This window comes from Vipera ursinii (assembly GCF_947247035.1).
Source record: "Vipera ursinii genome assembly, chromosome: Z".
NCBI lineage: Eukaryota > Metazoa > Chordata > Lepidosauria > Squamata > Viperidae > Vipera > Vipera ursinii.
Window position 1 is genome coordinate 16,013,817 of NC_139517.1, and position 14,326 is coordinate 16,028,142.

The 14,326-nt window shown below is 37.5% G+C and overlaps 1 protein-coding gene across 1 annotated transcript; it reads right to left on the reverse strand.

The window, feature by feature from the left end:
- Window positions 1-841: 841 nt before the first annotated feature.
- On the reverse strand, window positions 842-14,188 carry SYNGR4 (synaptogyrin 4). The gene is made up of 5 exons (XM_083376224.1): window positions 14,138-14,188; window positions 12,376-12,544; window positions 10,924-11,161; window positions 8,644-8,780; window positions 842-1,187 (listed from the first exon to the last, which is right to left on the reverse strand). Exons 2-5 carry the CDS (start codon window positions 12,469-12,471, stop codon window positions 969-971), a joined length of 690 nt encoding a protein of 229 aa, XP_083232350.1. The 5' UTR covers window positions 12,472-12,544; window positions 14,138-14,188; the 3' UTR covers window positions 842-968.
- Between the last annotated feature and the right edge of the window lie 138 nt (window positions 14,189-14,326).

A 14,326-nucleotide genomic window follows, 5' to 3' on the forward strand; every position in this document is an offset into this window, starting at 1 on the left:
AAAGTGGGAGCCGTGTGCGTGCGTCCATGCATGCGCATGCACAAAAAAGCTGCGCACGCGCAAAACGGTTTTTCTTGCGCATGCGTGGACGCGCGCAGTTGCCTTTTTTTTATGTGTGATGGAACCGGTTCCCGGTTGCGCGACGGCCCATCTACAAAGCTGCTGCTTTTGGCAGCCTGCAAACATGCCGCGGCAGCTTTCTCAAAGAGCGGCGCCGCTGCCCATTCCAAGGTGCGCGCGCACCTCTCCGAAAGACCATAGGTGCGCGTGCACCTCCCCAAACCTTTGGAGAGGTGCGCGCGTACCTCCGCGCGAACGGGCAGCGGCGCTGCTGCCCATTCCGAGAGGTGCGTGCGCACCTCTCCGAACGACCGTAGGTGCGCGCGCACCTCCCCAAACCTTTGGAGAGGTGCGCGCGTACCTCCGCGCGAACGGGCAGCGGCGCCGCTTCTTGGGAAAGCTGCCGCGGCCCGTCTGCAAAGCTGCCGCTTTCGGCAGCCTGCAAACGTGCTGCGGCAGCTTTCTCAAACAGCGACGCCACTGCCCATTCGCGCGGAGGTGCGCGCGCACCTCTCCAAAGGTTTGGGGAGGTGCGCGTGCACCTACGGTCGTTCGGAGAGGTGCACGCGCACCTCTACAAACGGGCGGTGCCACTCTCCATTTGGAGAGATGCGCGCGCACCACTGCCCGTTTGAAGAGGTGCGCGTGCACCGGGCGGCTAGGAGCCGCAGGAGATGGCTCACAGAGCCGCGTGCGGCTCTGGAGCCGCGGGTTGCCGCCCCGTGATCTAGATAAACATTCAGGCTTTTGTGTATTATTATTACATACAATGACCACTTGTTATATTGTGCAGTACAAATTGCTTTTCCCTCCATCTTTATTTTTGCTTTGCTTCAGTAAAATCAACTTCAGACATTTTGTTTTTTTTTTTAGTAAAATGTTTATTTGCTACAGGGACAAATAACTGCCTAGTCATCGGTATTCATTAAGGTTAGTCGATGGGGTACAGGAGTGGATGGGTAGGAAGCTGCACCCACATTTTCAGGGAACCCCATATTATTGGGAAGAGAGGTGTTGGTGGGTGTAGAAAGGGTGGTTAGAGCAACAGATCCTTCATCCAGTGTCCGCTTATACGGCACAGGTGGCTCAGCCCACAGGTTTTTCACTGCCAGATAGGCTAGGTATCCCTATGGAAGAGAAGCGGTGTCAAGTCAGATATCTGTAGTCTTCTATTATGATAAGAAATTTGATCTTGTCTTGGGTGATGTAGGGTAATATTACTAAATATGGTATAATAATGCATAAAATATTAGCCTTTCTAAAATAATGTAAAGAAGGTTTATGGAATGATGATGTATTTAGCTTGATACGTAATATATTCTTTCAGCTGTTTTGCAACAACCACTTTGTTTCCAACAGAAATAAGTGAAATATACTGAGTTTAATCACCTTCAAATAACGAATTAAAAAAGAGAAAACTTTTTGGAATAGGATTTTTAGGAGAAAACTGAGAAAACAAGTATTGGGTCCTTAATGTGATATGTATGTTTTCTGCAGTGAACAGAATATCTACAAATTAACTATTCTTCCCACTTGCAATGCAGGACAATATTTGGATAAAACTACAAATACAAATATCTACAAGCCACAAATATCCAAATATGGTTTTAAGATACCATAAATATCAAATACAGGCAATCGTTTTCCCCTACTAAATATGTGTGCTTCCTGAACCAGCAAACATTCGGAGAAACTGAGTAAAGTGAAGCCATAGAATTTAAAATAGTATCAAAATATTGATTGAATATTTGCAGATTTTTGTAAATTCCAGGACAAATTCCCATCAACAATTGGGATTTTTAGCAGGGTACTGTGTCTCAAAAAATATTAGCTTTAAGATTAAGCAGCTAGGCTAGTAGAGGATTAGAGAGGGGAAAATGCAATAGCATCTATCGCTTTAAATTGGAGGACCTGATCCTTTGAGGAAAGCAAGAACATCTTTGACTTTAGTCTGGATTGAGCCCAACCTTTCCCCCCCCCTACATTATACGATAAAAGTCTCTAGTTCATATACTCTGTTATGAAGTCTACGTATCAAAATAGTATCAATGACTATATGCTTATATTCTCAAGAGTCATGTACTGTATGTGGTCACAGTCATGCTGGATTTCAGTGAAAAACTAAAGCCCAAGGAGGTCCTTTGTAATACTGTAGATAGGAAGCACGGTCCTGTTATAGATAGATTTCAGATCAAATTTTCCTTGGCCACTAATTATTTGGAACCACTAAAATTACGAGTGCTCTTTACAACTGTATCTTGCAGAGCAGTAAAACTAACTGGAGTCCTTAAGAAAAAAATATATATTCCTGGCTTCCGGTTCTGGATCGCGGCACTGGTGATTGCTCCTCCCGCTGTCTGGTTTTCTCTCGCTGGGGGACCCCTGAAAGGGGTCAAAAGTCACCTTGGAGGGGCAACGAGCGGGGAAGAGGACCTTCCGATTGATCGCAGAAGGGCAGTAGCCCTTCCATTTGATCCGGAGCAGCTCTTCAGACCGATGGAGAAAAGATCGACCACTCCCATGACCCATCACTAACGCCGTTTCCAGCCAAGGCCAAACTTACAGCTAAGCATTTGAAAGCACCGTGGAGGAACTCGGTGAGATCTCCCTTCTCTTTATCCCAAGTATTTTTTTCCTGTAAAAAGCTTTTTGAAACTGCATCACCCTGTGAGGAGAGAGGGAAGGAAACATTTTTCCCCCACCCTCTAAAATAGTGCCGTTTGATTACTAGGGGTAATAAAACCCTGAAAAATTTAACTAAATAATTGGACTTACATCCTTCTTATATTTGGCAACCTCAAAAGTTCCTACTTTCACAGGAACTTATTTTATTTACTTGATAAAAAAAGACAAAGAACCTAAATTGGATAAAAGCCTAGCCCTTTTTTGAAAAGGATTTTAAATACTATTGAGGACATCTTGTGGCCAAGCTTGGTACAGCAAGTGAATATCCCTGGCAAACAAGATTTGTTTACAACTTAGATCTCTCCTTGGTACTATCTAAAGATAAAAAGCTGTAACAGCTAGGAGGTGAAATTGGCTTCTAAGAACTGTGGAGGTGAACATTCAATATCTTTTGTCTAAAAAATTAGCCTCCACTAAAGCACTAGCTACAATTATTCTAGAAATGGAGGGGGACCAGCTACAAACTTCGATTGACTATAAGCTTATACTTGAAAAATCCTTGAAGCTACTGAAATAATTAATTCCAGGCTGAAAGATAAAGGCGCTAGCTTGAAACTACAAACTGAAACCCAGATTCCAACTAAAGAACTTACAACTCAGAAAACAATAAAAGCAGAAGAAATCAACACTAAGACAGAGGACCTTAAGGAACAACAACATATTGAAAACTTTAACAACCAAATCTTGATTGTAACTAAAGAATATACAACCCAAAAAGTAACAGAAACGGAAGAAAATAATACCCAAACAGAGGATGCTAAAGATCAACAAGGACAGACTATTCAAAACCTAGACAACCAAATAATATCTATAAAATTGGATATGACTTTTTACCTAAACCAGAAAAAAAATTCTTGGAAAATTGATGATTAGTTGGTCCCCTTTCTTTCAAGTAACATGTACCAGAATCAAGGGAGACTTATCTGATAACTTAAAGGCTTTGGTACGGAAACCTGGTTGGCAGAAAAAGAAAGGTAGAGTTAGGTTTAAAAATGATCTACTAGAGAGACCCTAAAGGTTACTATACTAGTAATGTGTAATGTACTAGGTTGAGAAATAGAAAATGTTTATGAAACAAAATCAGAATATATTCATGTACGTATTATGTGTACTCTAGATATTATAACTCTTTTGTAGTGAAATAAAGGAAATTTGGGTTAAGGATGTTATGGATGTTAAAGGCTAAACTGGAATACTGTAACTAAAAACTAAGAATTAGGTAAAATTTAAAAAGAGGACATGGATATGTATAAGTAAGAATAAATTGATAAATGCTTTAACTGAGCTTGTTATGGTTAGAAATTTACTAGTTTAGGTATGTTATATTAAATGTTAAGGGAAATAGAGAAGCAATTTTTGATAATGTAACCTGAGATATGTACATTTTTTATTGAACTATTGATTACCCAGTCACCACAATGCTTTCTAAATATTTGTGTGTTAAATTGGAAAACTAATAAAAACTTTAAAAACTAATAAAACTTTAAAGAAACATTAACATTAACAACTACTATGATAAATCACTGAATTCCCAAATGAACACTTGGTGGATATTCCATTCCTTTTTATCATATAGGTAGAACATACACCATTCTGGACTGCTCTTAAATCTTGCACATGTTCAGCTGATGGTTCAAAATAGGCCCTTGCTCAGTCCAACCAAATTAGTGCATTAGGAACTGGGAATATGGTTCCTATTAATATTTAAGTGGACTTGATCAGATATCTGGGCTGAAACAGGGTTTGCCCTTAATTGAATATTAAAAAATAGGTATTAATATATTTTTTCAATTCCAACCAATTTATACTGAGATTCTTGTGATGAAATTAGCAAACTTTGGGGAAAAGAATCTCAATGACCCAAATCTGGTGAAAAAGACTCCTGAAAAGGTTTACGTTTTAAGAGAGCTACAGAAATGTACCAGCTGAGTGATTATGTAACTTTTCTGGACAATGATTCTGTTTCTGAGTTATTATGAGTCTCTGAGAATTATAGAATAACAGAGTTGGAAGGGACCTTGGAGATCTTCTAGTCCAACCCCTTGCTCAGGCAGGAAATCCTGTACTATTTCAGACAAATGGTTGTCCAATCTCTTAAAAAGTTCCAGTGTTGGAACATTCACGACTTCTGGAGGCAGGTTGTTCCACTGATTAATTGTTTTGTCAGGAAGTTTCTCCTTAGTTCTAGGTTGCTTCTCTCTTTGGTTAGTTTCCATCCGTTGTTCTTTGTGCTGCCTTCAGGTGCTTGGAGAATAGCTTGACTCCCTCTTCTTTGTGGCAACCCCTGAGATGTCACCCCTAGTCCTCTTCATTAAACTAGACATACCCATTTCCAGCAACCAGTCTTTATATGTTTTAGCCTCCAGTCCCCTAATCATCTTTGTTGCTCTTCTCTGCACTTTTTCTAGAGCCTCAACATCTTTTTTAACATCGTGGTGACCAAAACTGGATGCAGTATTCCAAGTGTGGCCTTACCAAGGCATTGTAAAGTGGTATTAACACTTCACATGATCTTGATTCTATCCCTCTGTTGATGCAACCTAGAACTGTTTTGGCCTTTTTGTGGCAGCTGCAGTACACTGCTGGCTCATATTTAAGTGATTGTCCACTAGGACTCCAAGATCCCTCTCACAGTAGAAGGTAGAATGAACTACTGAAGTGGTCTGAATACTTTCTGGCCAATGACACACAAACTATACAGTTTGACATTCAGGGTGTATGTACAATAGACAAGCAGCACCACACCCAAATATGGACCTAGAAATGCTTGATCTACCATATGTTAAATCTTGCTTGCTTAAAGTGGTAATAACTATTTGTATGTTTGGTGTTGTCCCAAGAACTGCATCTTGAAAAAAAAAATTCTTCCCATATCAGTCAGAAATCCATACATTCTGTAGGCAGTGCAATATTTTTAAAATAATATTACATTGTGCTGAATGGTAGACCTGTCAATGTATTATCAAGGAAAGAGGCTTTTAATAATCCATATTTGGGATACATAGTAGAGTAGAGACTACTATATCATTCTTTGTCTTAAAAGGCTGCAAGATAATGCTTAAGAATTCAGGAGAAGGTGGGAGAATGTAATTGTAAGGTCTGGGAAGAAAAATGCTAAGCTGTAGGGACTCTTAGATGGTTTGCTAAGAAAAGTGGTCTTATTCATGCATAAATTCAACTAAACAGATTTAAGGGAGTTTTAGCTGAGGTAGTGGTATTGGGGAAAAGGATTAATTCTATTTACCCAATAAAACTATACTTTTCTCCAAAAAACTATCTGTAAATCGGAAAGGTTTTTTTCCATATTACTATTAAACAAATGAGCAGAAGCTGCAATGACTCATACCATTGTTACTGAAAGGCACTGGTGACTATTTGAAATATTCCTAATTAATTAATATTCCTAAAAATTAATAGAGGAGATTGTTTGCCTGCTTTTAGTAATGCCTAAATCTTGAACTTTCTCTTTCCTTTCTTTTTCAATTATCTCTTCCCGTCACTTCATCTCCAGTTTTATTTTCCCCTTTTTCTTTCCTTGCATTCCCCATACATCTATTCCTTAGTCTTTCCCCACCTTCATTCTAGCATGAGGTGGGGAGGGTTCCTTCTTTTTTATCAGTTCTCCTCAGATGGAGTAGAATGTGATAGATAGATGCAGATGATTGATATTTTAAAAATAAATTGGGTATCTTATTTTGCAGGCAATTAATTTTAAATCAAGAGCCAGTTTGGTGTAGTGGTTAAGGCACCAAGCTAGAAACTAGAAAACTGTTGAGTTCTAATCTGGCTTAGGCACAAAGCCAACTGAGTGACCTTGGGCCAGTCACTTTCTCTCAGCCCTAGGGAGCAGTGGCAAGCCACTTTTGGGGGGGGGGGAAGTGCAACAAGAAAACTGCAGGGACTTGTCCAGGTAGTCTCTGAGAATCAGACATGATTGAACAGAAAAAAAAATAATAATCAGCAGCCATTAATTAAATTTGTATTAATTCTGTTTTGTATCAATTCTTCCACTTTTTTGAGTGTGATATATGATAGGATTTTTCCTGTACTTGTTTATTTCAGTGTACTCTTCCTTGGAGTATCTTACAATTCAGGGTCATCTTCTTTGGGGGTAATTTTTTTAGACACGGATAAATTTTTTACAATCTTGACCCTTATACTACCCTTATACTCAACTTTTGGAAAGCAGTTTATTACCACCAAGCTTTTAAAAGGGCTCTAATGAATCCAGGAAACTATGAAAGCATAACAATCCATCTGGTTAAATTGGTGATAAAATTATAAAGTACTCAGAAAAGCACAACTTGCAGAAGAAAGATCCTCATTGCTTCTACAAAGTTCCGTCTCAATTCATTAATTTCCTGTTAATTGGGATCATCTCTCTTCATAACTGAGGGAAACTAACAAAAAATCTGCAATTTCTCTACAGTCTTTAAGACTTTGATCAAAGGTGTACTTTCTGCAAAATGTACTTAGTAAACTGGCAGAGTAAGCAGCGGGAATTAAAATGCTCTGAGCTTGGCAGAAGGTCAAGTAAGTTGTTACCAATATGGTCCCTGCTGGATGTAAAATGTATGTTAACCGTTTGGTCTGCCTGAGTTAAAGAACATCATTCATGGACTAGCCTGAGTTCTGAATTGCTTGACTTTCTTCTGTGCCAAGTTTGTAAATGAGTACTACCATTGCTTGTACATTAAGACTCCTCCTGATTTATTCTATATTTTTGATGGGAAATGTGAGTCACCCAGTTCCATAACAAATGAAGGAATAAACCTGCTTCAGAACTCATTCCTGGGCTAGATTTCTCATTCCCAGAAATTAAAGAAACCAGATTGTAACTTTAAAGTTTTGAAACAGAAAGGAGGCATATTTTCCTCTTTGTTGTATTTCTATACTTAAAATACTAACATCCCAGAAAATTAGCTTAGTGTAGGTCAGTTTGATGTCTTCAATAAGAACCATCAACTTTAATTACCAGTCTAAAGGAATTAAGGGCCCATTTCATGGTAATGCAAAATTATTTATGCCCTGGAAGCAATCTTTGCAGGAAACAGGTGACCTGGGTATGATTCCAATAAAAGAGAATATTGTAGCTCAGGGTTGAACTGTGGGGTCTTTGGTGCTCTCTGAGTTTGTTTCTATTCATTATCAGCACTGACAATGTTCCCTAGTTTGATAATGAAACATCTGCAAGAAAACAATGAAGCTCAGAGATCACCAGGGACATCTAAGTATGGTAGTACACAAAATTACAAGGAAAGCCAACAAACAATGGAAGATACAGAAACAGCAGAAAGCAAATAGTAACAGAAAATGTATATTATTTCAATACACAAACATGAGGTATCTTGTGTAAGCTTCTGACAAAATCTGAGAATAGTGCAGGGGTACAGAACCTGTGGTGTTCTAAATGTCACTTAACTACAACTCCCATCTCCCTTCTCTATTAATAATCAGCCATTCTAGTGAAGGCTGCTACAAAATTGTAGTTCAGTGGTATCTGCGGAATCATAAGATAATTAGGTTTATAATATATTGTCTATTTGGCAACCACTCCAAATCTAAATGTTACATAGGAGCCTTAGTTTGATTTAGCTCAGTCAGATACATTCTTTTGAAATGTACATTATAGCAGTACATTTAAGAAATGGATTAAATACATATATTTTGCATGCTGAACCAAACATTTACAATTTAAAAAATAATTTCATTGAAAAGTAAACACCTTCCATTATGGTGTTTATCATCTGATTTAATGATATATGCTTCCTTAAGGCAGTTCATTTGGCTTTAATAAGGTGAAATTATCTTTGTGGCTAATGATACTCTGCAGGGATGTACTCTGCTTCCATGGCAGACTCATTCTGAAATAATAATGGATGTACTTGACTGACTCACCCAGCATGGAACAGAAAGGAAGGCAAAGGCAATGCTAGCCCGTGCAGCACTAGTTCCCAGCAGGTAGGAGTGAGTTGACCGGTTCCACTGATTGGCTAGGATACAGAATCCAATAAACCACAGGAATGTCCATGTCACTGAGGAAAGAAGACGACTAAGAATGAGACACAAACAAATAAGTTGTATGTTAGCATAAGCCCTGTGAGACCCACTGCTGTATCTGGAAAAAAAAACACCAGTATTTTCATTTTTTAAAATTCCTTGTCATATCCTGTATAAGGACACTTCTAGACCACCAGTACTTAAAATGTATTGGATATTAGATTTTTTTATGTTGGTACTGTAAGAAATTTGAGGATTCTTTAACTCTTATAATTTGGACTTGTGCAACAATAGCTTTGTTTCAGTTTCAAGCCAGCACATATTAAAATAATTTTGGAATAAATTATTCCAAAATTATTTAAATAAGATTTGATTGATAGAAGCTGAACTATATTCTTTAAATAAGAAAATACTTTATGAAAAGTTTGGGTTCATTCATAAAGATATTATATAAAGGACTACTGTCAACTCATCCTCCTATTAAGGAATTGAATCAGGATCTGTAATCTATTTTTGAAACATTTTCTGTTCTAGAAATGAAGATAATATATCACTTAGTGGTACAGATTTAATAAGTGTACTGCTTTTCACTATCCAGCCCCAGAACAACTCCTTAGTGTAAAAGATAGTGTAATAGTGAAAGATATATAGTATACATATTTAAAAAAGTGATTACAGGTAGTCCTCAACTTACAACCACAACTGAGCCCAGAATTCTAGTCATAAGTTGTTGCAGTTGTTAAGAAAATTACCATGTGACCTGACTCAATTTCACAACTGGTTTTACAATGGTTGTTAAGTGAGTCACTGTGTCTGTTAAGCAAATCAAGTGATTGTTAAAAAAAACCCCACATAATCATTAAGTGAATCAAGCATATCTAATGGGCATTTTTTGCCGTTTTCTGCTAGAAAACCGCAAAAAACATTGCAAATTGCACTCATGTATTTGTGGAATGCTGTAACTGGTCTAATTCTGAGCTGGTTGCCAAGCACCTGAAATGTGACACAAGGAGGGGGTGTGGCAGTCCGAACTTCAAGGATGGATCAAAAGTAGTTTTCAAATCCCTCATAACTTCAAATGTTAAGCAACTGGTCATTAAGTAATGAGCAAACTGTATGGTGATCCAAGTTGTTGACTCTTAGCAACCATATTAAAAAAAATGTCCATAGTGGTCAGACCCTAATATGGTCTTTAAAGTGTTTCATCAGTGCACCCACTGATGATTGAGTCCATCCAGCTTACTGCTGGTCATCCTCTTCTTCTCTTTCCTTCCACCTTTCCCAACACTAGAGCCTTCTCTAGGGAGCTAGCTCTTATAATCTAAATAATGTAGTTAACCCTTTGTAAATATTAATAAGAAAGTGTACACCATCAGTCAGGTCAATAAATAAACTATCATAAGGTCATACATTTTGGGGGGAGAAAAAGAAAGCAGTTTGAAATAGCTAAAAGAGCAGAAAACAAGATAAAAAAAATAAAGTGCCCTAAAACTGCAAAGCGGGCAGAGCAAAACAGTTTCTATCTCTTCTTTCCACAATTATTGACTCTGTACTGTTGCCTCATTAAGAAAAAGAAGCCTTTAGCTTCTCAAAGAACTCTATATATAATTATCAGACATATTAAAAACAATAAAGGCAACAAACAGCAATAAAATAATTACAGTGGGCCCCAAATTTTTTGATTTTTTTTTATAGAAGATCCGCATGGAAGAGAACTTATTTTGCCTGGAAACAAGGTACAAAGCCTAGAAATGTGCCCATTTTCATCACTGCTTATTGTCAATACAAATAATAAAGGAACCCAAAGAAGGGCCTCTGAAACAAATTTCAATAGCTGGATAGATTCACATGGAAGATCAGCAATAGTATAATCACAACATGGTCAAATGTAGATCAAATCTAACAGCAGTTGGATTGTAAAATAAGGTTGACATTTTTATGTTGATAGAACTTGTGATTTCAAGGGGGAGAGGTGTTTGGGAGACATCACGACTGTAATTGCTTGTTATCTGGAGGGATAGTGAGAAAATATGAAAACAATTTTCAAAAACAATTTTGATAAGATTTATAAATATTTAGAATATTGGGGTTCTCAGGCATCAGCTATCTGCTAATTATTGTTAAATATTGAAATTTAACACTATGATTATTTTCAAAATAACAAAAAAAGTTACTCACTAGAGAAAGTAACATCCAGTACAAGGATAGCATACTTGAACTTGTGATTAGTAATGCAAGTATCATAGACATCGCAGCCTAAAAAGAGGAGACACTGGAGAAAAGAAAGTACACCAACTGTGATGCCAAAGCAGCAGGCTGCCCCATTATCATTAAAAATACAATGTAGCTGGGAAGAGGTTGTCAAGTTTTGATATCCTTCAGCCACCAAGGAGGCAAATATTACCAGAGAGAACACCTGAGGCAAGAGAAAGAAATGGACATGTTAAATACAAATGTTTGAATACTATGTGCATTACATGGAATACATTTTTTGCAATCAACTCTTGTAACTAATCCAAACATTCTTTTGAATCTGCAATGAGACAGACAGGAAAAATCAACCTGATCATTCACTTCTTCTGCAGCCAACATAAGGAGCAGGGAAACCGTTTTTATCTGTGCGGGTCAGAGCGTTACCTCTGCCCTAAAGGATATACATACTGTCTACAGCACAGCTAAAACAAGGAAGAAAAACAATGGTGGAAAATAATTTTCCAAGTAGTCCACCAAGCTGCTATTCATCTGAATTTTCTATGGACACAGAGGCACATAATTATCTCATCTCTTTCTCAAGACAAAGCAACTCAATAAAAAGCTTGTGAATAACTCAGGAAATTGGAGACATGAGCCCATGTTGAACAATACTCATATGCAAGAACAGACTGCATGCAGCTTACATGCCTTTGGTATATATGTCAAGGCTAACCCTTGAAGATCTCCATAGATTTGATAGGAACTTGTTAGCATCTTGCGCTTTAATGTTCTCTATATTTAAGATATTTCATCAGACATTAATCTTATTCAAATCATCATTTGTGGCTTTGAACTTAATAGCTTGATCGTTAATTAAAAAACCAAAATAACAAACCTTATTTTACAAGTACTGTAGTACGGAAGTGAGGTAGTCACATTTGTATACAAAATGATTACACTAAGTGAAAATAGTATAAGACATATGTAATTATTATTCAGATAATAGAATTTGGGATGTGGACCCAAATGCTAGGAAAACTAGAAGGCAGGCGGGTCAGCTTCCTAGAAGGAAAGTTAATGAAGAAGCTAGCAGGAAGTCAGAAGCTGCTCCCACTCTCACTTCTTTTCTGCCTACCCTTGACCATTCTGTTTCTTGTTTTAGTAAGGAAATATCTCTGAAATGAGATGAGAAATGGGTGACAGGTTATCTACCTGGATTATATATATAGGACTGGATTATATTTGAGAATAAAAACATTGTGTTTATTGCTTATATAGTACAACCTAATCTAATAATGTATGTTGTCATAGCCTCTTTTTGATTCCTAATTATAATTGTAGAACACTATGAAAGAATTCTGAAGTTAAAACTGCTTCAGAGACTATATGTGATCCCAAATATAGAAGCCATGATTAAGTACTGTTATTTTGTCTCACCCCTGCTAGTGTTCTAGCAACAAACTGAGGTTGTATGAAGAAGTGCACCATGTCATGGTCTGAAAGGTCCCGCAAGACTGAAGTCATTTTTCTCATCCTGTAGTTGTCTTTTTATCATTAGAACAAAGTTGAATCTGGAAACTTGCTGTAAATTGAAGCTGACAAACATCTGGATTTTAAGAAGATAATACAAATATTGCTAGGATTGCATCTACCAACACTGAACATTTAAAAAAAGAATATAGAGTTGTTTTTTCAGAGTGCTGTTTCTGCCTTAGCACAGCCTGACAAGTCTTAGGCTACTAGGCATGTGAAAGGCAGCCAACAAAATTGTGATTATGAAATATTTGAAGCACTGTATAGAATTTTCCATTATCTTTTAAGATAGCATTTAGTGAGTGATAGCCATACTTCTGATATATGAGTTTTACAATATAATTTTATTTAGGCAGCTACACTTTTGTTACCATCACTCCAAGATAAGCTTCAGAGCTTCAGTTAGATGATGAGTTCATGCATTTTTTGAGTGCATAGTTAAATATCATTTTTCAGCTCATATTTAAATTTCTTAGTGGAAAACAGGGCTAACATCAGTCAGCACCCCAGTGATGGAGCACAATCAAATACTGCTCAAAAGGTGTTATTTACGTAGTATGCTTTTTCATTTTGTTCTTAGAATCTAATTTCATGGTAAATATTTCAAATCTGATTAGTTTTGTCTGAAAAAATTATATACAAAAAAGTTTTACTATTCAAATGTCTTGAGTTACTCCCTTCAGAGAAATAACTTACCTATTTGGTTGTACAGATTTACTTCTGTACAGCAAATAAGAAATTGATCTATTATTTTAAATTCCATGTTTAAATGCAGCCCTAAACCCATTCCTTTGATTTCATTTCCTACCTGAGAACCACTGAAAAGCAATGGCTACAGTGTTAGCGCAGAGGATCTGGACTGAATCTCTGCTCAGTCAAACTTGTTGGGCAATTTTAATCTAGGTACTGTTTTTGTGCTGCTAGAATAAAATAAGGGAAAAGGAAAACTGTAGCCTCTGATTTCTTAAGAAGGATCCACTTAAAATGCAATTAAATATATTAAAGTAAGTTGCTCCCTCATGGTAATTATACTGTTTTGTGTTCCTCACTATGGCTACATATATTCTTTGCCTTGAAGAAAGTATTGTAACAAAGAACCCAAACTGTGTCCCTTATTTTTTAATTTAGTCTCCTTTCCTCAGCCTGGAGTTGGCTTCAATTCTCAATCCCTACTTTATTCTCTACACATGAATATGGCAGATGGGAGAAAGCTAAAAGCTCAAATTAATCTCTGCTCAGTCAAACTTGCTGGGTAATTTTAATCTAGGCACTGTTTTTGTGCTGCTAGAATAAAATAAGGGAAAAGGAAAACTGTAGCCTCTGATTCCTTAAGAAGGTTCCACTTAAAATGCCATTAAATATATTAAAATAAGTTGCTCCCTCATGGTAATTATATTGTTTTGTGTTTTTCAATATTCAACTATGGCTACATATTTTTTTTTAATTTAGTCTTCTTTCCTCAGCCTGGAGGAATCCCTACTTTATTCTCTACACATGAATAGGGACAACACATCTTGAAAATGGCAGATGGGAGAAAGCTAAGAAGCTCAAATTAAACATTGTAAGGGGCTGCACGATAAAGCCTACTCAGAAATGAAGGACTCAGCGCTTTACATTTTCCTGATCATCCTAGAACATCTTGGGAGCCCCCTCTTTCCTCACTTACCCCTTGGGGAAAGTGAGGGAATGAAGCTTTTCCCGCCTTTTCGATCTCGTCACGTGCCCGTGGAGGGAGGGGGGGAAAGCGCTTGAGAGAACTCGAAGCCTGAATGGTCGGGAGAGCTGCCAGTGCCTCTTTTCGAACGCTGGAGCGTTCAACAGGGCAGTTGGAAACGACTGTTGGGGGCGGGAGTTA